This window comes from Zophobas morio, unplaced genomic scaffold, assembly GCF_036711695.1.
Source record: "Zophobas morio isolate AGI-343-1 ecotype UQ-CSIRO unplaced genomic scaffold, CSIRO_AGI_Zmor_V1 ptg000006l, whole genome shotgun sequence".
Classification (NCBI taxonomy): domain Eukaryota; kingdom Metazoa; phylum Arthropoda; class Insecta; order Coleoptera; family Tenebrionidae; genus Zophobas; species Zophobas morio.
The window spans coordinates 15433234-15459733 of NW_026972111.1; the positions used below are offsets into that span (position 1 = coordinate 15433234).

The 26500-nt window shown below is 33.7% G+C and overlaps 3 protein-coding genes across 3 annotated transcripts; 1 reads left to right on the plus strand and 2 right to left on the minus strand.

The window, feature by feature from the left end:
- Positions 1-43: 43 nt before the first annotated feature.
- Positions 44-664, plus strand: LOC135123688 (uncharacterized). Its single transcript, XM_064048540.1, has 2 exons — positions 44-135; positions 236-664. Exons 1-2 carry the CDS (start codon positions 54-56, stop codon positions 586-588), a joined length of 435 nt encoding a protein of 144 aa, XP_063904610.1. The 5' UTR covers positions 44-53; the 3' UTR covers positions 589-664.
- LOC135123684 (hepatocyte growth factor-regulated tyrosine kinase substrate) lies at positions 575-13435 on the minus strand. The gene is made up of 5 exons (XM_064048534.1): positions 13263-13435; positions 13126-13210; positions 12968-13071; positions 5158-5817; positions 575-1714 (listed from the first exon to the last, which is right to left on the minus strand). Exons 1-5 carry the CDS (start codon positions 13297-13299, stop codon positions 648-650), a joined length of 1953 nt encoding a protein of 650 aa, XP_063904604.1. The 5' UTR covers positions 13300-13435; the 3' UTR covers positions 575-647.
- A 172-nt stretch (positions 13436-13607) lies between these two features.
- On the minus strand, positions 13608-15129 carry LOC135123141 (U5 small nuclear ribonucleoprotein 40 kDa protein). The gene is made up of 3 exons (XM_064047647.1): positions 14775-15129; positions 14596-14725; positions 13608-14535 (listed from the first exon to the last, which is right to left on the minus strand). The coding sequence occupies exons 1-3, from the start codon at positions 14883-14885 to the stop codon at positions 13733-13735; spliced, it is 1044 nt and encodes a 347-aa protein (XP_063903717.1). The 5' UTR covers positions 14886-15129; the 3' UTR covers positions 13608-13732.
- Positions 15130-26500: the final 11371 nt, after the last annotated feature.

Genomic DNA, 26500 nt, shown 5'->3' on the forward strand with positions numbered 1-26500 from the left:
AAGTTGGCAGCTTTCACGCGGTAATTTTAAATTTTTCGTATCAAAACTAAATTATGGGCACCAAAGACCATGAAGAATTCAAAAATGCTCTTCGAGATATTGCTCAATATGCACATAAATTAGACAGCTCCTTTGGTAAGCCTCATCATCTTGATGTCACTTAACAGTGTTCATTAACTCAAAATTTGTGTTCATTTTTTAAAGTGCATACAAATTCAAATTAGTGACATTTTAGATCGAGTACGATGTGCCGAATGGGTGCGGAAACTCGCCGGAATGCCTGATGATGATCTCGAAGCGGCGAAAATGCGAAACGAATACGCCCAGTTTCTCCGTATCCAAGTCTGCAACGGTTTCTTGCATTCTCCGTTTCAAACTAAACCTCCAATCAACAACTTAATTTCTCTTTCCGAACGTTTGGGTGACATCATGTCGAAACAAATTCCCGACTTACCCAAGGCTGGGCCCATTCAACCCGTTATCCATCACCGTTCCCCCGATGGACGTGCCTACGTTTGCGCTAAACAAATTCCCGGAGGTGTCTTATGTTACTTGGCAGTTAGTCCCGACGGACTAGGATTAGACTAATGACATTTATTGAATTACAAAAACAAACCATTATAAGCTAAATACAGTTAATAAACAATTTAGTCATCAAAACTGATCAATTCTGCAGTCCTTGTTTCCCTTTTTTCGATTTGTTGGGGTGGTTGCTGCTGGAACTGTCCCGGTGGTGGCAACACCGGATTCTGGGGCGGAGCTTGCATGGGAATCGGCCCCGGTCCTGCCATGGGGTTCATCATTGGTTGGTTATTCATTTGCGGAACACCATAATTTGGCATCTGGGGTTGAAAGTGAGGTTGCGGTCCAGGAGGTGGCATTTGTTGTGGCATGCCTGGGTGTCCCATCGGCGGGGGATTTTGTGGCATCATAGGCCCGTATTGGTAATTGTGATATGAGGGGATACTTTGAGGCGGAGCGCTGTTTGGAGGAGGCTGAGACTGTGGTTGCGACTGCGGCTGGGGTTGAGGAGAAAACTGGTTCCCTCCCATGTAGCCCATTAAATATTGTTGTTTTTGATGCTCTTGTCTCATTTGCATTTCTCTTTCTTGTTCTTGTATGCGCTGGAGAGCCAATTGTCTCTGGTACTGCAAATATTCTTGCTTTTTCTTTCTCATGATTTCCAGTTTGTGTGCCATTTGGAGCTGGCGTTGTCTCTCCGCTTCTTCAGCTTCTCTCCTCAATTTTTCACGATGTTCATCTCGGAGGTCATCTAGAGCGGCTCGAGCGTCTTTAACTTGAGTCAGCTTATCTTGAAGACGTTCGTAGTGTAAGCGACTGTCGTCATGCTGTTGGATGTATCGTAGAAGTTTGGAATGCATAGCAGTTATGTTCATAAACAGTGTCTGGATGCTAGTATCATTGGCAATGGAACGTCCTCTGCTCGAGTTACCTTTCATGCGGTTAATAAAGATCTCCACTTGAGATTTTAGAGTACTTATGAAGTCTTCCAGATCAGTATCAACTACTCCATTTTCTTTTTGCTTAGGTTTGACTTCGGTAACAGGAGCGGTTGCTGGAGCTGAGGGACTGGCAGCTCGTACTTCTGTAGGTTCAGTTTGGTTAACAGACTCCCAGTATGAACGGTTTAGATATCTGGCTAGCTCTGGGTTTGTTGCTTCTTCGACCGGCGAAGGACTGCGTTCAACAGGTGCTGCAAAAAAGTAATACAAGTAATAATTTATCCTATCAAAAATAGTAGATAAATATACATACGGATACATAATCTATAAAATATAATGACCTTTTTTCGTTCTGTTGTGAACCCGTTAACATGTGCCAAATTAACTAAATCCGCCAATTGGATGAAGTCAATTGACCTACACAAGTTAAGCTAAGCTAAGTCGTCTTTCGTTTAGAAATAAATTATATCGCTATGAAAATGAAAGGTTGAGGATTTTTGTGCATCTCAAGATTTAAATTTTATTTTTAAATTTCGGTACGTGGTCTTTCTGCGAAAGCATCGATATAACATAGTGGCTCTGGTTATTATGTGACGTTGAATCAAGTTACAACAGGTAGGAATTAAACGTAAATTATTATTTGCGACACGCTATAAATATGTGGTTTCAAAGGGCTGAACTAGTTAAATTTGATACAAAGTGGGTAGCGAGTGATTACTCAATATCTGATGAACAAAAGAAATGTTTTTAAATATGTACTTGTCTAAAATTTATTTCCTTTTGAATTCAAAATCCCGGAATACCAAGGCAGGTCATTTGCCAAAACCTGTCTTATATTAGCAGGTACTAGCCCCGTCCACCTGCCCTTTATTTTCTTAGAGGGTAGTCCATTTGCCAAAACAATTCCTATCTTAGCAAGTACTAGTGCCACCCACCCGTCCTTCTAATTCTAACGACTAATTTTATTTCTGTTCAGTATAAGATCCATCATTCATTCTGACCACATAAAATCAATCATTGAAATCGAAGCGGGGTGGGTGGGCGTGGTTAATTAGTTTCTTCTGTACTGTGGGAGTAGAAACTAATTGAATCTAGTATGTGAAAAAAATAAAAAAGACACTAATCATAACTCTTTTGTTATACTATTTGATATAAGATTAATAAGCAATAATCAGGAACACCCACCCGCCCCCTTTTCGTGTTAGTGACTAGTCTTGATATTATTGATCAATGACAACCTTATTATCTTATCAGAATCCTACGCAAATCCACTAAACTGTTGGTGAGAAAATAGATACATTGTTCAACAAGGTATCTAGAAAGTATTAAACTGGTATTAAATTAACATACCATACGTGGGAAACATATTTAAAAAACAATATAACCAATACTCCTCCCACTAGCACTCGCCCCACCCATCTTAATAAATCGTTTCATTAGCCCGGAGAAGATGGGCGGCGTTTGTAATTGTGTCTACTTTATATGATTTTTATTATTTAAATGTAAACACTGACGCCAGTCATTTTTGGAAAAAAATAAAATAAAAATAAAATAAAATATAGTAAAAAATGAAATTAAAAAAGTCACCCTAGATTCTCTTGTTTGTCAATATAAAAATCAACTTTCGTCGTAGAGTCAATACAATGAGTTATCAAAACGAAATAGGGGTGGGTGGGCGGGGCCACTTTCGACTTTGTAAGTCTTAGATTTTATCGCTTGTTAAAATAGAATTCAATTCTCATTTTATAGTAAATCCAGTAAGTCAGTGAAATGGATAAAGGCGGTGGACGGGACTGAGTTTAAGCTTTTTTCTACAGAGTCCTATAACCAAACAGTGGCAGGTAAGAAATTTAAACAGCTTGGAAAATAAAATACAAAATATAACATTACTGTTTTGATATTTATTATTATTCTTTGTCTAATTGTTATTAATTTGCCATATATTAGATATTAGCTTTATAAAAATGTCTGTTAGAAAAAAAAATGCTTTTCGGTCTATATCACAGAAAAATAAAAATGAGAATACAGGCAAGGTGAAAATTATAAGAATTTTTTTGGGAAATACTTAAAGCCCCATCTTTTCCATACGTAAGAAAAAGATAAACATAAAAAACAAAGAAACGGATCAGGAAGACGATCTGGGGATTTAAGAATTCTGTTCCAGGGAAATATATACTACTTAAATAAGAGATTTCTTTGTTGCAAATGGACCAATTCAAGTCCAAAAAATTGGTTTAAGGTTATTTAGACAGAATCTCCCTCGCCCCTGAAGTATAACGCACTTACAACATATCTAGCTTATTCGAAAATTTATAAAATTTGATTTTGCGAATTTTATTTTTTTATGATAACCCCTACTCCTATAAGTTAAAATAAAGACATGTGAAATTCCGTGATGACATCAACATTTTACCAACGACACATAATATATCAATTTGGATATGTGTAGTGTAATATTAATAATAACAATACTCTAGCCCTACATTTTTTGGAAAATGGGATGAGTCATTCTTGATTTAATCAATAAAATAAAAAATTGCCTCATTCATTGCTTTTTTTGAGTCAATCTGTATAATTAATTCTGAAAAAATTGAATGCATTAATAAACAACAAGTGTAAACGTTATCAATTTTTACAAGATTTCACAGCATTCGGTTTTGCCTTTTCAAAGTTAAATTTATTGTAAAATGTTATACAATTTGATTTTTTTCACAAATCTAGATGTTTAGGGTAAAAATTACCAGTGACAGTAACAGTTTTTATAAAAAATTATAAAGTAGACAAGATAGTTTAGAAAAAACAGTTTTTGAAACCCAAAATAAAACATAATCAAAAAGCAAAAGGGAAACTGAGAAAACGTGATGAAAAGCAAAAAAATACGAGTAAATAACACCACACAACACGAAGATAAATAAACACTGTGGCATCCTGAATTGAAAAATTCAATTTCGCGCCGAGAATAAGAAAATAATGTCGCGAAACCACATTTGAAGAAAACATCCAGTAACACATGTTTTGGTATGTTTGGGGAATGGTGAAAAAAATTTCACCTTTAAGTTGGCAGTTCTAGGGAATTTTATAAGACAGGGCAGATAGAATCCTAAAAAGTCACTCACTTCTTGTTTTTGGCGGCGTCATTTCTTGTTTTAAGTGTACTGAATATGTTCTTCTTGTAAAATTATTTTTGAAGTAAAATTCTACAGATTTCTTTACCCCATGCACAAGCCACATAAATTGTTGATTTTTGCTTGTTTGTTCAGCGATTATAAAACTATTGTCCTGGTTTTACATACAGTCGGGGTATATTTAAAAATCACGTTAAACCTCTAACACTAAAAAAGTTCTTAACAATGTAGATACAACTCGACAAGACTTGTCAAACATATAAAACAGGGAAAGAATTTCTTCCAGTAATGAATTAGAAAAAGCTTTAATGATAAAACAAGCCTCATGAAGGAGTCGAGTATTTACAAATTTAATAGTGTTGCTAGTGTGTATGTAAAGTTACTGTTCTATTTTAAACGTCTGTTATGGAAAAGTAACTACAAAACGCCTATTAGATTTAAAAAATATAGAAAAATAGTAACAATTGAATTGAATATACACTGTACAGTGATGTCCTTAAGGAATGTTATAATTTATGAGCACATAGTGCAGATACCCTCACACTAAGTACAGTCACAACAAAACTCACCTTTGTAAGTATTAACCATTTTAAACTTCTCCTTTTCTTTTTCCTTTGCTTCCGCCTCTGACTGACTGATAGCCAACGCCAACTGCAATTCCTCTTCTTCTCTCAACTCATCTTCAGTCTTCCTTGGTGGCGTTTGACTCTGCTGAGCCAAAGAGCTATTCAAATATTCAGGAGGCAGCTCGGTCTCTTGCTTTTCAGCAGCGGCCTTGCTCGCTGCACTAGGTTTAGTTGCCAGATCATAACAAGCGTCGCAAACGCGAACTTCTTTCTCGATGCCGTACTTAGGCAACGTAGTAGTCTTCTGGCTACACTGATGACAGAAAACTTGGCCACAAGCTCGGCAATGATGTTTACGTTGCAGTATACTAAAAGCGGTGCGACAACGATGACAAACGTCCCCGTCTGCCCATTCTGGAGCCGAATCGGCACTGAACATTGCGTCAGATTCGCGGAAAGCTGGAAATTTAAAACCATCGGATTTCATCAACATCATGGTGTCTTTGAGGGCTGTATGTTTGGCGCTCTTTCGGAAAGCGAAGTTCCAGGCTTGGATTAATTCGAGGAGCTTTTGACGAACAGTCTCGTGGACTGTCGTTTTGGCCAACTCGAAAAGAGTGTCGCAAAAGGGGCGAGTTGTTAGTTCTTCATGAAGGGGGTATCCTGTGGAGTACCAAAAAATTAGTCGGGTTCAATAACAAGTAATACAATTAAGTGTGTTAGAAATATATACATAAATTAATAAGAAACAGGTTTATAATTCTTCTGGTTTCCTTCTTTACTTTCAATTAAATCTTCTTTTATACAAATAATAATAACAATAATAATAAGAAATATGTGCAATATTATATATTGTACACCTTTTGAGTGGGGTATTGTGGTGTTTTGTTTTGAAAATTGTTTACTTTCTAAGATCATTAACATTGTTCACATGAGTGGCACAAACATGCACACAACCATAAATATATGGTGATATTTCTACAATCTAGCCGCTATTTGCGTAACCTGTAGTAGTGAGATGATATAAAATTTAAATTGGATGAACTTATTAACATGACCTAGCATATTACCATTTGTTTAGAGGTAAACAAATTAGCGACATATCGAACTGATACCTTCTTATCAATCCATTATTTTGAGATTGTTTTTTTAAAACAGATACTTAGTTTATATTAATATAAAAAAATTACCGTTCAATTCTAGGACAGAACAATTTGTTTCGTTTAATACTCGAACTATTATCTGTATAATTTATAGAGGATTTTCGATTCATTTATAATATTACGTAATCCAGGCATACCTTGACTTAATAATCTAACCTTTGTACACTTGAATTTTAGAGCACTTTTTATATTTGTTGGTATATTCATTTAATCATTAACAAAAACTGCATAAAAACAGGTTGAGGAGAGCATCTTTAGGCGTGTAATATGTATTTATTGTTGAAGTTTAGATGATATGTAAAATCATCATCAAAGTGCAGAATAAATATTCGGAATGAGAAAATTAAGGGTGATTCGTTTTTCAAATTTTCTTTTTTCTTTTATAATCGGAAATAGTAATCAAAATAAGACTGCATGTACTTATGTTGAAATCTATATGTTAACAAAATAAGTAATTCTAGATTCTGAAAAACATTGAGATTTCAAAATATCAATGAAATTAAAAAAAAAAGTCCAAGTTATTTAAGGGTCCCCAGTCGTCGCCCGCAAAATCGGTTCCAACGAAAAGAATTATTTTTTGTAACTATGCAACCCAAAGTACCGACCCAAAAACACGAGAGATTATGATCACTGTAGGGAGTCCGTCATAAAATGCAAATCGGTAAACAACACCAGATAAGTTTTTTTATTTTCAAATGAAGGGTACAGGGAAATAACCATCGATATCCATTTGTATGTATTTTGAAAGAAATTGATTTGAAAGTTTAAAATGCTGCGGAAAATAGATTGAGAAACTCACAAGGTTCAGTCTAACACAACTTTTTATTTTCTTTATGTTTTAAAAATATATAAAATAAACTGTTTATGTTCAAATCTAACAGCAAAAAAAATTGGTGGAAAGTTGTTTCGACCGAACTTCCCTCGCACCTAAAATACAATGAAACATATCCAGCATTTTCGAGTTAAATTTTTACTTTAGGTACAGTATTTCCAAAATTTCTGGGAAAATGGAGTGAGTCGTTCTTGATTTAATCAATAGAATAAATTGAATCATTCATTAATTTTTTTGGGCCACCTAGGTACATAAGCAAATCTAAAAAATATGAATGCAATGATAAATTACAAGTAAAATCTCATCATATTTTGCACATTTTTAGTAGAATTTATTCGGCAAAATTTTGAGATGACGTTATCAATTTTTTAGTAGCATTATCCTGAACTTGTGGTTTATAAATACATTATTGAGATTTTTCGGCTTTTCGGTTTTTCGATTTTTCAACTTTTGATGTTTCAATTTTTCAATATTTTAATTTTTGACATTTTCAATGTTTCCATCCTTCAAATTTTCGATTTCTTCATTTTTTTATTTTTCGATTTCTCAATTGTCCGATGTTTCAATGATACGATTTCGCAATTTTTCAACTTTTCGATATTTTAATTTTTCAATTTTTAAAATTCTAGATTTTTCGATTTGTCGAGTTTTCAGTTCTTCTATGCATATTTCAGTTTTTCATTTTCGGAATTCATTAAATTTCTGATTTTCCGTTTTTTTTTTTTAATTTTTCGATTTTTCAGTTTTTCGATATTTCGATTTTTCAATTATACGATTGTTCAATTTCTCGATTTCTAAATTTTAGATTTTCCAATTTTTTTTTTTTTATTTTTTCATGTTTGGACTATTTATTATTGCTAAAATTAAAAGTAAAAAATAACTACCAAAATTGTGTACTAAACATATGTAAAAATTAATAGAAAGTAGAACACATTGCTGCTAAAACATAAAAATAACTGTACTTTCCCAAAAAAATCTATTGCATGATTACTAGAGATGTACCGACTGTAGGTCTGGCCGACTAACCGACTAGCCGATTGTTCGTCCAGTAAAAACCGACTAGTCGGCCGACTGTTCGGCTTTGCTAAAACCGGTTTATAAATGCGATAGACAGTGTGTTTTTTTTTCTATTTCTCTGACTACTTTAAAAATTTGTTTTATTTTAATAAAAGGAATAACTAAACTTCCTTTGTTTTCCAAAAAATGTATTAAATTTGTTTGGATAATTTTAACATTTAATTTTTTGTAGTAACTCAGTACAAAACTTGAAAAATTGGAAAATCACAACGTTAAAAAACCTAAAAATTGAAAAAATAAAGAAAATAAAAACTCAAACGAAAAATTCAAAAATTAAAAATCGAAAAATTCAAAAATGGAAAAATTCTAGCATCGTAGAATTGAAAAAGTGAAAAATTTTAAGTCATAATTATTATTATTATTATGCAAATCAAAAATTGAAGAAATAAAAATTGAAAATCGAGAAACTGAAAAATCTATAACTGTTTTATAGTGAACCAAGAGTTATAAGGTTATATGGCCATCATAAAATCATCCCATTGTGTCGAAGTTAAGTTGTTTACAATAGAAAAGGTTTTAGGGTCGTCAATAACGTGTCCACTGCAGCTCGACCGGCTCTTGTGGTTTCGTTCAGGGGCGGCTTTCACTAAATATGAAAATCCACCACTACACTTATAGCTCTTGGTTCACTATATACTCGTATACTATTTTAATTTTATAAAAAAAGCCGACCGATCGGCTGATTAGCCGACCAGTCGCCGACTGCCAGCCGACGATGCAAAACGGCCGAATAGTCGGCTTATCCGACCGGTCGGCCACTAGTCGGTACATCCCTAATGATTACTGTTCCACTAGTATTGCTAATTTAGGACGTTAGTATCAAACGCAATGAAAGTATTAATTCCTTAGATCATATAATAAATAGATACCAATACTCAAACTGAAAGGTGTGACTAGACATGAAGCTATCTGTTGTCGTTTTCTACGTCCAGGGGAGTAGTATAATGCTATCCTTGTGTGATCACCACATCTTCATCTTTGTTATATGCATTTCATCTGTATATGTCTATTTCACTTCCATCCTTGTACCGCACCAGCGCAACAAATCGCTTTTGACAGATGTTTCTTCTAACCTCTCTTTCGAGTTGTACAAAAAACAATTTTAGAATTTAGAACAAAGATCCTATTTTAAGTGATGTAGTCATAAAGGATCACAATTGCTGTCCAATAATTTACTATTGCTTTCGTTATCTACTGTGAATTATTTATAAAATCAAGCTGTCAACATCTTTCTTCCGAAGTTAGTTCAGACATACTTCCTAAAATTTAGGCGCGCAAAATTCAAATAGTGATCAGGCAAGGATAGCTTCATTGTAATCCCTCCATGCACGAGAGAGATGTGTGACAGGAGGATGTCGTCACAGGCTGTCCTAGGGAAAGAACACGGCATGGTGGTATCTATTTATTATATGATCTAAGATTAATTCTTAGTTAAACAAAAAAATAGTTGCATGTCAAAATCGAGTGAAACATATGAGATGTGTGTAAACAAAAGCATCTAAATAATAACTATTTCCCGCAGAATTTCTGGAGGCTTATAGAATCGACATTGGCCTGAGCGCGCTCCGGTCTGTGGATCATACAAGTTCTCGGGCGACGATGTATCTAACGAGGCAGTTGAAATACCTGATATGTCACAGTGCAAAAAGTATTTCTCAAAAAACTTTCAAACGTTGATGTCTTTAATCGAACAAAACACAATTGGCGAACGCAATAATCCAAAATGGTGCGCAGAAAAATCCTTTAGACTAACCGAACGTTATTTTGGTAAAATTTGCAAAATGAGAGAACAAGTAACACGGCTAATCCTACTGTACTGTGAAAAACATTTTACATCCCTGCAAATCTCGTTCAGCATGTCCCATAATCTTTGCATAGAAAATGAAACAATGCGGTTTGTACATTTTTAGCGGCATCGCCAGACGGCTTAATAAACAAAAACGCTATCGTAGTAATATATAAAATGTCCAATTTAAATAATGCTTAATTCAACGAGATGATAAATTTTGGGAAAATAATATGATAGAGCCCTAGAAAATTTTTATTTATATGCCTTACTTCCGGAGAGAGTAGATTCTCGTTATTAAACAAGTCAACTGATTAGACAACTTGTAAAGAAAAAATTGTACAATTAAAATTTTTTATTTGCATTCGCGTCATGTGTAGTTCATATAAATCTGTTGCCCTTCTAGTATAAACACACACAGGAATAAATAGTAAAATTGGAATAGGTTTACTGGAGATATCACGTAAAAAACGTGCCTATAATACTCTACCTCATAGGTGGTGCGGAAAAGAGTATCAAAAAATTAAATTTAAATAAATATGATTGTTCAGGTAAATAGGTGGTTAGTGAAGTGATGATAATCTAAATCTTGTCAGTTTTGTGTATTGATTAATATATAAAATGGCAGATTAATAAAAAATATTTGAATAATTTTTTGAAAGAAAATATTTTAATAGAATGTATAAAATTATAAAAATTTGCATACTTTTAAATCAAATTATGTCAGTAATTAAAGAAGTCGACTTGTAAAAGAGTTTCAACAATGTGGGTCAGCCAAGAGTATTCATGAGTTTTATGACCTAAAGTACCTGAACTGATTACCTGTAAGGGTCGGTCGGCAAGGCTCCCTGCTGTGTAAAACTCAGCCATTTATTGAAACGGATCTTTGTAAATAGGGTTGCCTAGTTTCACTTTATTTTCATTATTCAGTATTTTTTTAAAACGCAAATATTTTGACAAATATAAATTTGAAACAACAATGACCGGGTCTTCCCCATAAAGCTCAATGTTGTCTTTGTACTGATATAAAAGTTGAAGCGAAAAATGCTCTCTCCTCGTCTAAAATGCAATTTCCTTCGAAGAGTGAACGATTAATTAAACACTAAATCACTTATTTTAAAAAATATTGTGTCTTCCCCAGAGATTTAGACATAATCTATCAATTGAAATGTCGATCGTTTTTTCAAAGTTGAAATTACGCCCGTAGAATGAAATTTTATTTAGCTCATTTTTCGGTCTGCTACTGGGCACCCTTAACACAAATTTCTTCGGGCCTGAAACACAGGCAAACAACTCCTATTTTTTCATGATAACGTTATCGATTATTGGTTATAAATTACAGTTAAAGAAGCATGTTATATGTATGTTTTAAATGAATTTTGCTTAACAAAATTTTATGGTGACGTAATACATTTTTAATAGGGACAAATATATCAGTTGTGATAGATAGATAGTGTTAATTATAATAGCAACGGTCTTTTAAAAATTTCAAGATTAAAAAAAAAAGGTATTTTATAAAATTTGAATAGCAATCAATTTGATTGTGTTATCCCCAAATGTTGCATATGCTATTTAAATTTTAGAAAATACTTCTGTAATTGTTGTTTATGAATCCGCATTGGTTTTTACCTTAGACACCCAGATTTTTGGAAAAACAACTGAATAAACCAATATGCTGAAAAATTATTTATTATAATCATGGTAAATCGTTAAACAAAATGTAACTGTTTATTCCCACCAAAAACTTGATGGGATCTTAAAATTTTCCTGAAAAAATCCTTTTTAAGATGTGTAGAATCGTATTCTCAACAGACTCGACTCGGGTTGCACGTGTCTACTTTGTAACTGACCTTCAAAAATTTCCCTATTGTAAGAGTACATGTTGTTTGTTCGCTGTAACGTGTTAATATGGTTTCTGGTGATATTTGTGAAGCCATTGACATTATACATATTTTTATACATAGTTGTCACTTGTTTATTGTTTTCAATTTCTATTCGTGAATCGTTACGCTATTTTCGTTAATTTTCTAAAGTACAATCCCAATTACGTAATTTTCAAAAAATCTAGATATGTATTTAACGTAAAGAATAAAAACCGATTCGTAAACTGCACGAGTATCAGTACGTAATTTTATAAAATTTAAATATTATGTACCTACATAGTATGGTTCGTCCTCACCGCTAGTATAAAATTTTAAAAATATGAATGTATAGGGTAAAAAATAAAAGCGGATTCATAAACTATAAGTGCATAAGTATAGTAAGTATAGACGGCTGTTATTTAATGAAATTTAAACAATTACCTTACACTCAACAAGTAAAAACTAAACGATGTTACTTCAGACGCCGGAGGAAGAAGAAAAGAGGAATAAAGGTGAAAGTGATTTACAATTGAAGAAGTCAAAACCACAGTTGTCAAAACTCACAAGGTATGTCATTTATGGTTAGAAGCTTTTACAAAAAAGTATTTAAGGCAAACTTAAAAAAAAAAACAGTATGCACAAATGAAAACAACTTTTATCAGATAAATGTCCGAGACAATAAAAACTATTATTCCGCCTAACTATTCGCTTATCTGCAGACAAACAGTAAATCCAACACCAAACATGAAACTTAACTTTACATGTGGTAAATAGAAAATAGTAATAAATATTGTAAGTTATGCAAAGTATGGTTTATGTAGCAAAATCAATGAATAAAATACAGCAATGAAGGAATGCTAGAAACTTTATCACACACGGGAAGAACGAACGTTCAGAGACACGAGGAAAGAATTCTCATATGCCTGTCTTTCAAGGTCATAATTGTACTAAAGGCTACAGGACATTAACTGTTACTCATACCTTCTGCTCTCACTAATCCCATCAATCTGTTTTGAATGACTCATAAATGACAAAAAAATAGATACTTAAACCGATACAAATTATTTTTAGAAAAATGACCTTCAATACTTACCACAATTTTTAACCATACTTTCAAGAACTAAAAGTGCATACAAAGCGGTGTGCTGATTTTGAGAAAACAGTTTCTTCTTGACAGCGGTGAGGGCATATTTTGGTCTAAAATAAAATTTGTTACCACACAAGTGGAGGTGTAAAATTATAGCATCTTACTGAACATCATTCTGACGAATTAAATCACATAATTGTAATATTGTAGGCCAATCTGGTTCCATAAGCAAATGGCTGGTGGCTTTGTCTATATTAATAAATTAGTTATTTGGATTCTAACAATATTGTACATGTCTTACCCAACAATTTGTCAAAATTACTGGAGGTACGAAACATGTTTAACGTTTACTGCGTACTTACTACGAAATTGAATACGTTACAAAAGATTATTTTCAATGTTGTTAGGTCTAATATTAACACTAGGTTTTATCAATAATGAATCATCAATGACAATGTCTTTCACAAACAGCTGATTTTGACATTTCCACGTATTCCATTGGCTATACAGCTGCTCTGTAGTTAATGTATCCGATTTTCGAATAGATGGCGTCCTTGTAAATTCATAACATGGCCAACTGCATTATCTATCCCGTTTTGAATAATGATTGATGACCTAGAGAAAATGGAGAGGAAAAAAAAACACATTTTGGGATCATTATTTTACTAATATATGTATTATTTTTACAAACTTACAAATCCAAGACAAAAGTAGGAAAATTATTATTCAATTTTTTAATGAATGAATGAGCCACTTCATAATCATAAAAAATTAATCTATTTCACCTAAATAAATTTGTTTGTCACTAGCTCCTGACACAACGATGGGTTCAGTAGGATGGAAATCCACGTCGTTAACACTTCCATTATGTCCAGGCAGTTTATAAACTATCCTCCTAGACGTAGTGTCCCAAATATACAAAAATCTATCAGCCGATCCTGCACTAACTTTTGAACCATCTTTAGACCACGAACACCTCAAAAGGTTTTTCTCAAAATTATGCTGGTGTCCTGTAAATACTTTAACACATCTTTCTTGTGGCGCATATGGTCTTACATCCCATATTCTCAAACTATTATCCATAGAATTCGAAAGTAAGTATGACCCATCAGGACTCAATGACAGTCCAGTGACTGTATCCGTGTGCCCTTTTAAAGTATAAATAATTTCATGATTCCGTATGTCCCAAACTTTGATGTCATTATCAATTCCTGCACTGAAAATTTGTTCCGCTGTATCATTAAACTCAACAGCAACTACCTGATAGTTGGAATTGAATGTAGTAATTGCTTGTTTTTTACGAATGTCCCATAGTTTGACTGTTGTATCATCGCTGCCTGATACCATTAGCTGTGGACCTCGTCTCGCTCCTTGTACTGAATTAACAAAAGTGGTGTGACCTTTGTATTTTTTAATCCGTTGACCCGTTGGTAGATCCCACAAACCCAAAGTATGGTCAGTGCTTGCTGTGAAAATGTTACTTCCATCAGGTGTGAAATGCAGTTCCATTATAGCCCCTGTGTGACCACTCATTACAGACAAGTTTTCGCATTCGCCGTAAACGCTCCATATAACTAAAATAATTGATTATTATTCAAATGATAATCAGAATATCCCTGAACAGAATAGCTTACATATCCTCCTATCGAAGCCTGATGAAGCCAAATACTGTCCGTCTGGATGGAACTCAACAGAAAAGATTTCGCCCTCGTGTCCTTCCAGGAGCATAATTGGTGCAAACAAGTTTGAAGTCCTTGCTGGGGCCTACAAGATTTTATTAGACATGTCTTTTTAATGTTGTAGATACACAAACCGCTTGCAAGACAGATTTGTTTTTATTGGACGTTGCCACTTCATTCCTGGCTTTTTTGATGACTGGAACCAGAGCTGATTCTTCAGCTCGACGTTTATTTTCAATAACCATCTTAAAGCTACACTGTTACTGACTATTCACAAAAAAATGTTACGGAATAAAACGCATAAACATAACCTAAATTACCACAACCCACAACCGTACACAACAAGGACACAAGTCGCGTCAGTCGCGTTTTCATTTACACTTCCACAGTACAACTCTGTGAATGTGAATACCACAGAACATTCGCTATGAATACACACACCATAGACAGGGCTATGAAAGTCTCAGCTGACTCCATAAGAAATACATGGGGAGCTTACGGAACGACATAAAGAGGTCACTGGCGTCACTAAAGGTGCTCCGACCTTGAAGAACATAGTTTCTTTTTCATTTTAAGGTTTTCGGTGAATGTTTTGTCTGGTTTTGTCAACAAGAAATGTCATATTATTTACGGAATCATACGGGATGTTGGGTTATGGGGTTAAAAACAAACGTAAAATTTATTGTAACAAACTAATAGATACTTACGACACAGTCTTACGATACATGTAAAAAATACTAGAAAATTCCAGGCTAAAGAGGTCAACAAACTGCAGGTTAAACGAAATAGTTTAATTTTCGATGTGTGCGTGTTTGAGCGGTCCAAGATTTATTTTTAAATTTTAGTGTGTAAAAAATTCTAACTCTAATAAAAACTGAGACGAGGTAATCAAGAGGAAAGTCTTTGCAGGGGTGGTGGAATGGTATTTTTGTATGGTTCGTTTTTTAGCCGCAAACCAGTTAACGAATACAGTGCATAAATTGGGAAAAACTCACAAAATGTATTACCCACTACCGGAGTATAAACTGCAAAATGTTCAGGTGGCATCATTAAATCGCCAAAAATCACATCTTCATTGAAAACTTTAAAATGTCACAGAATTAAAACAGGATGTACCACTTCGTAAGAATGTCCAAAGTTCTCACAAACTTCGCAGAAGTGGTGGTGTAAGAATTTTCGTATTAATGAATATCCACAAACATACCATAAACAGTTGTGTTCTTTCAAGGTGAGTTTCCGGTAACTCACATCACTTAATGATTGTTGAAGAGACCGGAATACAGGGAAGATGTGTTGTGGAAGTTTATTTAAAAGAACACCTTAGCAAATTGTTCATTTTGTAGGAAAAGCAGAGAAAAATGTTGTGCCTCGGTGGGATTCGAACCCACGTCTCCAAGCAATCCGGGCTGGTATGCTAACCGCTACACCACAAGACAACTTATCTTTACTCTGCTTTACCCGCGTGTTATTGTGCCGCCACAGTACTCCCCCCCCAGCGACACAGCGCGCGGTCGTGCTGGGGTGCGAAGGAGATAGTTGCTGGCGTCGCTCCTGCCACTCTTACGTTCGTCGTTCGAACCCTGGCGATGCTGCGGACCCCGAACACAGCGGGCACAGGGCGGTGGCAGAAGGATGTTGCGTGCGCGTTGCCTGTCGGTGGTCACCAATGTGGGAAAAGCAGAGAAAAATGTTGTGCCTCGGTGGGATTCGAACCCACGTCTCCAAGCAATCCGGGCTGGTATGCTAACCGCTACACCACAAGACAACTTATCTTTACTCTGCTTTACCCGCGTGTTATTGTGCCGCCACAATTTCAAATAAAATAGTGTTTCACAGTTGGTTCTTGCACTTGTATCGAAATAATCTGTAGTAAATAGTTTCCGAAACGTTCTTTGGAATTCTATTGGTGTGGGATTTATACAATTCCCAAATTGACGCCTCACAGAGCCAAAGAAATATGTCAAACAATACTGATTTAGTTGCAGCAACCTTTTAGTGAAAATTGTAAACAAATTGTATTCTGTGAAAACTAGTAAAAATAATAAGCAAAATATTTATGTTCCTGAAGTTGTTTTTTATTTTTTTGTGAGTGATTTAAAAATATTAAGAGTGAATTAAAAATTTTGCAATTCACTTGTGGATAACAACTTATTTGTCAGACTTGTTAAGGTTTTAATAAACGCAGTTTAAAACGTCAAAATTGAATAAAAATGTTTTGCTTGAATATATTAATAATTTATAGGAAAGAAAAAAATGACCAATGTCACTAGTACATGCCAACTATTTTTATTTTTGTGTACAATTATTAGTATTATATGAATCACATACGAATGCTACGAAATATTTGAATCTTCGTGTTTCCCGGGAACGGGCTCCCAAGGTCACACCCGTTCCGCAAATATTGCTGAAGTTTCGTTACTGATCTACTGTGCCATAGAATAGCCCCACCAATCCCCACCTTAGATCATATCCCCACTACGTTGAAAATGCTGTCAAACAAATTTCATTGGGTCGTAATTAAGTGTGCATTATTTTTAATACTTTGTGCATTAAATTTTATACTATGCGCAATAACATTTGTGTATTAAATTTACTGTGTTTTTGCATTTTGTGCATTATATTAAGTGCAAATTGGAATAATAAGATTATTGTTTTGGGCAATGATTTTCTGTAGTGCGTGCATTATTGAAACTGTATAGAAAATAACAAACAAAAATAGACCTGCTATATTAAAATGTGTTTTATGAATGCATACAAAATTAACAAAAACATAAGATATTCATAGCAAAAAAGTAACTAAACAAATTAAAAGTTTTGAAAAAATTAACAAAGAAACTTTCATCAAAAAACTCAATTACTAAACATTATTAATTTATTGAATAATAATTAATGCTTTTTTGGCTTTAGAAGGGCGGATTCCTTCCCTGCCGAACTGGCGCGAAATGAAGCACATTTTAGTAATTTAGGGAACATTTGAAATGCTCGTTTATTTTTTCTCAAATACAAATTGATTTATTAAAGAAACAGTGATTTTAACGAATGATCAAATTTAATTAAATAATTCTAAATTGCATTATTTATTGCGCAAATAGAAAAAATAATCTGCCATTATTTTATTTATTGCCCTTTCAGTTTTACAAATGCTGAAATAGTTTCTTCTGTGCTGAAATGTTTTTAATAATGCTGTGACTTATTTCACATTTCATTAAAACTAGTGCTCATTTAAATTGTTCTCAATTTCATTGGACGTACCAGTGGCGTCGCATTTTAAATTTTTTGTCGGGGGCACGGGATGAAATACGTGTTAAATTGAAGGCGATTACCTTATTTATTATTTAAATATCTACAACTGTTCATCTAATATTTAAAATTTTATTTTACAAATTAACTTTATTTGTACTTTATTAAATGCATACTAACAAAATTTTATAACTTTAGTTAAAGAACCGAACCCGCAAAACTCTAAATCCATAAATCCAGTGAATGGAACAATTATTGCATTATGCAAAATTTGATGAAGACACAATTTTGGTTATTTGTTGTGTGGGTCGAGAAAAAACGTGTTAGAATGAAAAAGGCAGTTAGTGATTTATTTCACTAACGCATTTGTTACATATTCACAGTAAATATATAAAATAAAACAAATAAATACTTTACGCAAAACGATTATATTCATAATTTAAATTCAATAATAACTGACATTCAAAATTTTCGTCATTTAAGAGATGACGTTTTGTCTTAAAAACATTCGCGCCAACACTAAACATCCGTTCCATTGCGGCGCTAGATGGAATTGTTGTGGGGTAGAGTTCCCTCAAACATATAAGGCGTTTATGACTTCACACCAATTTGACTCCCATTATAATTCAATAGGCCGTCACAACCGGATGTCTTAAACCCGCTCATCGATACCTACCTGAAAAGACCTTTTCTGGTAAAAGCACAGGGCAGGACTGAGTTTTTCATTTACCGACAACTGCGCCTTTCGAGTTTTTTATTTTAAGTAAAAACAAAGTAACTTTGTACTCAATCATTTTTTATTACAGCACAACTATTTACTTATCAACTACTACTGCTTATTTATTGATCGAAATAGTCACTGTCATCATCACTCGACTCTTCTAAATTAACAATTAACGGTTTTATCAACTGTGCCCTGTACTGGTCTTTTCCTGAATTTATTCTTCAAGAAGGCACTATGCATTGTAGCTTCTGCTACAAACCGCATTTCTATTTACAAATATATGTTTTCGGATCATCGGCAAAATTTTTTGCTACAATATTTCGAAAAGTATTTAAAAATAAATTGCTACAAAAATACTAATTAACTGGCCTATTATTATTAATTTTTATTTATTTGTCACTATTTAGTGTAAGACAATAATTTTTAAAAATTTTATTTATCTATATATTTTTTATTAAAAAAATTAAGCTTGATAAACCTGTTTTTATAATTTGTAAATAAATTTAGTTGTGTTATTACACTTCTTTTCAATTTTTGGAGGATATGCAACTGCATATCTCTGCATATATTAATAAAGTTACAGCATATTTGCATAAATTTCATGCATATTACATGATCATATTTTTCAAAATTTTGCTGCATACTTTTCGCTCTCTAGTCATGTATTATTTTTAATATAACACTATAACAGCAATATGAATGTACCCTCTGGATTTGAAACAAAGGACGGTGACATCGTCAAAATTATTTGATTTATCAATAAACTTAATGGACCAGTTTTCTATGATTGCGATCGTACTTATTAAAGATTTTATGTTTTTTGCTTTCAGTATCTTAATAATATTTTCAAATGTGCAGAATAATGATTAAATAATTAAGGTACGGAAGAAACGTTAAAAACAAAATTACTCTTAGTCCGGTCCTTCGCGTCTCGGCCGTCCCTGGCACGTGGCATGGTTTACATTTACTAAGCTTTATGAAGGGTCGGCTGTAAAGTACTTTAAATGTCAAAGCCATAAACGCCTTATAGGTTTGAGGAAACTATACCTGAAAACCCAAAGGAGATGACATTAGTAACTAATACAATGACTTCAGGGAATGCCTAACAACGGCTTTTGTGAAAATTCAGGTAAATATGTACAGTAGTCCTAGAGTGACTTTGTTTTTATGACTGCATCCTATTGTGGAGGAGTTAGGTTCCTCTACAATAGGTCTATTTTTATTTTGTCCACACCGGGCCTGTATTGTACGACGAAAGATATTTGCAAATGACTCCAAGTATGGGACCTGCAGCTGTAAAATTTCCGACCACTTCGGATATGCACCCAGCATAAAACTGTCAATCAAGATTACTCGCCACCCTTACCTTTCCAGGACCGTATTTGTTTCAATACGTGAACAGGTAAATTCTTAAACCGACCGCTTTCAAGGAATTTAATCTTAAAGTTTAAGGACACATGAAAGTGTGGTTCTTAAAACTTTTTAAATCTTTGCAAATACATATTTCCTAGAAAAACCCAATAAAAATTAACTCTACCATGATTCATATGAACGCTCCAAAATTTGAAGTCCGGCTCTGGCTGAAGCCGTACCTCGGGTGCGAAGGGTTCATAATGGTTTTATTGCAGGTTGCGGTCCAAAGTACTTAAGACCCCTCATAAAGTAATTGACGGCGTTTGCAATTATTTTTCGTAGCACTTTATTTCGAGCTTCTGAAAACTTTAAGATGATTTATGGCACGACTATTTACACTTTCAATAGAAGTCCTAATGCCTGCGGTACTTAGGTTTGCAGGCCATGTCGGGGCCGTCAAGTCCCATAAAATTGTATTGCATTTGTATATTTGTATATAATCTGTATTTAATTACTTCGCTGTATCACCCCGAAACTTTCTCTGGTAATACTTATCCTTTCCCAGATTTCGAATACCTTCCAAGAACCCTTTAGACCAGTGGCGTAACAATCAATCTACGGGCCTGTGTTCTACAACACTGTGAGGCCCCTAATGAAAAGCGAAATAAAAATTATTTAAAAATACGAGTACAGTAGCGGTCATTTCTACGGAACCACTCGATAAAAAGTCAAGTTGGTAGCCCTGTCATCTAGTACTTTATGCCGAACGCGGTTGGTAGCGGTAGTTGATATGGCAATCGAAACTAGCACAACACGAATGCTTCGGTTGCCCTCAGCTATGCCGCACTGTATCCCGTACAGACTGTATGTTCTGTTCATCTGGTTATTAAAATAAAATATCTACATTGACGATGGGGCCATCTAACCTGTCAAATTTTTGACACATATGTTTTCCCCCAGAAACCCGTCAAGGTCACTTACACCAAACAAATTTTGAAAATTTACACTAGGGAGTGGTTCTATAGAAAAGATCGCGACTTTATAATGAGTAAAGTATGAGTATATTGCAATTAGGGCTTACGTTTTGTTAAAATCATTCTACCTGAAACACTGAATTAAAAAAAACAAAATATAATAACTACCTAAATACATTAATTAAAATATATATTAGAAATAAAAATGCCCGTTTTTTTTATCTCAAAATTGTTTTTTTCTTGCTTTCCAATGGGCACAAGTTGATACAAGATTTGACACATCTAAGCTTCTGGTAATTTGATTTTCAACTGAGATAATAGCCAGTGAAGATAATCTGCATTGGCCCATTGTGTTACTTAAAAAATTTTTAGCCATTTTTAGTTTCGAAAAAGATCTTTCCGCTGAAGCGAGCGAAAGAGGTACCTATTGTAAGAAAAGTGAAACATGTTGTGATAATTTCACTGAAACTAGTGCAGGCACTAGGTACTCATTCTGTAATAATTTGGCGATCCAGTGTTTTTTCTACTTAAATTTCTATTATCTTATCACAATACGATGTATATTTCATAGGTACTTGGATAATGCAGATAGGTAGGTCAGAAAATGTCATAAATATATCATTTGAGAGTGGATGACGACAGCACAAGGGTCGGAGATCTGTGTAAAATTTTCAGCGATGTAAAGTTGTGAATATATGAATTTTATCGACTGATCTGAAACTAAACAGACCCTATTTTGAGATGTTAATACTTCGTAAAATAGAGACCAAAGTATTTGAAGTTTCCACTTTCATACTTCAAGTACTTCAAGAGTATTTAATATACTGAGTGAAGTACTTGAAGTAAAGTACTTGGCAAAATCAAGTACTAAACTCAAGTAAAGTTTGCTAGAATTATAAGAGTTTTATGGACTCCCAAAGTTAATTCGTTTTACAGCCCTGTTGTCAATTTTATTGTACAGCTGAAGAGCGGGGCGAACTCAAGTACAGAAAACATCGGCTTTCCCCTGACAGGCTCTTTACCTGTATACTATCCTCAAACATATTTGGCGTTTATGACTTCACACCAATTTGACTCCCATTATAATTCAATAGGCCGTCACAACCGGATGTCTTAAACCCGCTCATCGATACCTACCTGAAAAGACCTTTTCTGGTAAAAGCACAGGGCAGGACTGAGTTTTTCATTTACCGACAACTGCGCCTTTCGAGTTTTTTATTTTAAGTAAAAACAAAGTAACTTTGTACTCAATCATTTTTTATTACAGCACAACTATTTACTTATCAACTACTACTGCTTATTTATTGATCGAAATAGTCACTGTCATCATCACTCGACTCTTCTAAATTAACAATTAACGGTTTTATCAACTGTGCCCTGTACTGGTCTTTTCCTGAATTTATTCTTCAAGAAGGCACTATGCATTGTAGCTTCTGCTACAAACCGCATTTCTATTTACAAATATATGTTTTCGGATCATCGGCAAAATTTTTTGCTACAATATTTCGAAAAGTATTTAAAAATAAATTGCTACAAAAATACTAATTAACTGGCCTATTATTATTAATTTTTATTTATTTGTCACTATTTAGTGTAAGACAATAATTTTTAAAAATTTTATTTATCTATTTACAGGTTTATCAAGCTTAATTTTTTTAATAAAAAATACATAGATAAATAAAATTTTTAAAAATTATTGTCTTACACTAAATAGTGACAAATAAATAAAAATTAATAATAATAGGCCAGTTAATTAGTATTTTTGTAGCAATTTATTTTTAAATAAAGTCGCGATCTTTTCTATAGAACCACTCCCTAGTGTAAATTTTCAAAATTTGAAGTGACCTTGACGGGTTTCTGGGGGAAAACATATGTGTCAAAAATTTGACAGGTTAGATGGCCCCATTGTCAATGTAGATATTTTATTTTAATAAATAGATGAACAGAACATACAGTCTGCACGGGATACAGTGCGACATAGCTGAGGGCAACCGAAACATTCGTGTTGTGCAAAGTCATTTAATAGATATTCTCTATTAACTAACCTTGCGTGTTGTGCTAGTTTCGATTGCCATGTCAACTACCGCTACCAACCGCGTTCGGCGTAAAGTACTAGATGACAGGGCTACCAACTTGACTTTTTATCGAGTGGTTCCGTAGAAATGACCGCTACTGTACTTTTCGAAATATTGTAGCAAAAAATTTTGCCGATGATCCGAAAACATATATTTGTAAATAGAAATGCGGTTTGTAGCAGAAGCTACAAAGCATAGTGCCTTCTTGAAGAATAAATTCAGGAAAAGATCAGTACAGGGCACGGTTGATAAAACCGTTAATTGTTAATTTAGAAGAGTCGAGTGATGATGACAGTGACTATTTCGATCAATAAATAAGCAGTAGTAGTTAATAAGTAAATAGTTGTGTATGTCAAAATTCTAACTAATTTGCTGTAATAAAAAATTATTGAATACAAATTTACTTTGTTTTTACTTAAAATAAAAAAATCGAAAGGCCCAGTTGTCGGTAAATGCAAAACTCAGTCCTGCCCTGTGCTTTTACCAGAAAAGGTCTTTTCAGGTAGGTATCGGTGAGCGGGTTTAAGACATCCGGTTGTGAGGGCCTATTGAATTATAATGGGAGTCAAATTGGTGTGAAGTCATAAACGCCTTATATGTTTGAGGGAACTCTAAAAATAAAAAATAAGCCAATCTAAAATGTAAAGAAAAATTCTGGAAAGTATTGATGTGGCATTAGAGGAACAAAATTTTGTAGAATGGACGGAACAGCCTTACGAACCTATTTTATTTGTGATTTGTCAGTGTAAAGTTACATATATATACTTAGATAGACAAACACTGTAGTGATTAGTGTTTACTATTTAGTTAGTGTTTAGAATAGTAAATACGTAAGTGGCAGACAGATATATTCAGGAATATGCGAATATGGGGCATTCATTCCAAGAAAATTCTAAGCATTTTTGGTAAACGCAAAAGTAAAAAACGACTAATTACTTTGATCACCTTGATATTTTTCACTGAAGTGAAAATGGACTCTCGTTTTAGGCATTTTATTTTTTATTTCAAAAATTCATACGGTTTTTTGAAAATGCAACATGGTGTCTTAAACATTTTTATGTCACGAGCATGTATATATATCGCACTGCTCTTAAAATTTTGTTCTGAAAAATTTCTATTTCACAAATCCGGCCCTGTGCACTTTCACAATACGCAATGATTAAGGGTGCTGTAAACTATCCGCAAACTTAAACACGGAACCGGTTCATAAAATTCATATATTTTTAATACAACTTTATTAAAAAATCAGAACGTTTAGGTGGTGAACCAAAATTCAAATTCAGTGGTGAAACAAAAAAGTTATGTTAATCTGCAGTACCTATTTCAAATTATTAGATAGGTTACTTGAAGTATTTTCAGTATTTCAAGTATATCCAAGTACTTGAAGTAATGTACTTGGATTATACTCAAGTACATGAGGAAAGTATTTGAGATTTGAAGTACTTTTAGTAAAAGTAAGTACTTGATACTTTACTTGAACACTATTTCAAGAAGTACTTTGTACTTGGTACTTCAAGTACTTTTGTTGAGTACTTTGAACAGGTCTGACAATCGGACATATACTTTTGGTAAAAACTTGGGCGAAAGTTTATATGTTGTTTCCTATGCTGAAATATGCTTTAGCTCACCCTTAAAATGATGAAGAGCTTATGCATGTTATGGTCACCTGGTTTCTTAACAAATTCTGTACTAAACTCGTTTTAGATTTTAACTTCCTACTGGGTTAATCTTCTTTTTCTGGGGACCAACCATACACGGGTATAATAATCCCAGCAGGTCAGGTAAATGATTCGTAGAGAAAAACAAAACAATATTTTTGAGTATTTGGGTTAAAAGTAATTGTAAAAGTCAATAAATTACTCAAAAAAAGCATTTCGTTGCACTTCCTCATTACATTTTTTGAAAAGTAATGCATTAGAATTACTCATTACTTGAAAAGGAATTGAATTACAGTCATGATTTACTTGTAACGGAATTACTTCCAACCACTGGATTTATTAAACAACATTTTGAGACAAATAAACAGATACACTTTGATTAAAAATTTACCATGTATATGGTAACTTTGAAACGTCTGCAAGATTTCAAAGCTTTCGGGTTTTTAGATTCCAAATTAAATCGCAAAATATTGTTATATAATTTTAATTTTTTTCCAAAAATTTGTGCGTTTCAGGTAAAAACTCAACACAGATTCATAAACTACACGTGTAGAAATATGTTATTTGATATAATTTAAAACCCATTTGCTAGGTACAATTTTGACGTGACGTCATCACATTGTTGGTGGGGATGATTAGAAAGAGTTTCATTAGAGTTTTTCCATCTGCATGACATTCGTAATAAACATAAAATTTGACACAAATCGGTCCCGTAGTTCCGGAGTTATCTAATAAAAGTCGTCATGGCGGACAGACAGACAGGCAGATAGACGAAAACGGCGGATTCATTTTTTCGTACTCTAGGGGTCATGACCCATCGAGAAAATTAGCTTACGCTCAGGAAGGAAAAAACTATGCTAAATTTTGCTAAACGTAAAAGTTTTAAATTGAAATCACAACTAACCGGTTGTGAATAACAAATAGGGGGTAATCAAGAAGGTTGAACTAATCCTTGTTCCAGCCTCCTGATTTATTGGGTGACTATACTATGGAGAATGTGTGTAGTTGTTCCGGACAATACATAAAACTTACAACTCCATTTGGTAACTGTGTGTATGGTTGGTTGCCTACATGTGGCGCAACTAATAGGGTGCAAACCTGTGGTGCAAACCATAGAGCGAATACAAATTTTTTTTTAACACAAGGAAGCATTTACACAACTACAACTTTAAGGAACGTGATCAGGGGGTGATGTAGAAAAGTTTTGCGCAAACAGTTTGTGCGAAATCGTGAAGTGCCCTTAATAAAATTTCACCTTAATTTTTAATTAAGGGTTAATATTCTCATAAAAATTGCTTTAAATAAAACAATTAATTTAATTTAATTTAATTATATTGTGTAAGTGTAGTTATACATAATTAAGCAGTTTTTAAAAGTAGATTAAAATTTCGCGCGGTTATCGAACAGCCCAATGACCTCACAAGATGCGCGTGTTCATATATACCATATTTACTTAATTTAGGTATCATGATTGGGTTGAGCCCTTGAGCACACGTGGAATCGGCGCCTATGTACCAATTCGAATGCGTTGTCATTGTTGACAAACTGGTATCTTCATAGCTCCTCTGTCTTGTTGGTTACATAATCGTTTCTTACATATTTATTAGAATGTATCAACTATTATTTTTATTACAAATAGTTTAATTATAAATTTAGCTTCAGATTTTGTTCTGATTAGTGTTCTGAATTCCCCAAGCAATATGGATAATACTCGTTTTTATATCGATTATTACTTGTAAAAATGATGTTAAAAGAAAATCATGCTTGCAAAACATCTACTTTTGTGGTTACCGATCACTGGTTACTGTATCATTTTCAATGTAATTTAATTGTCTT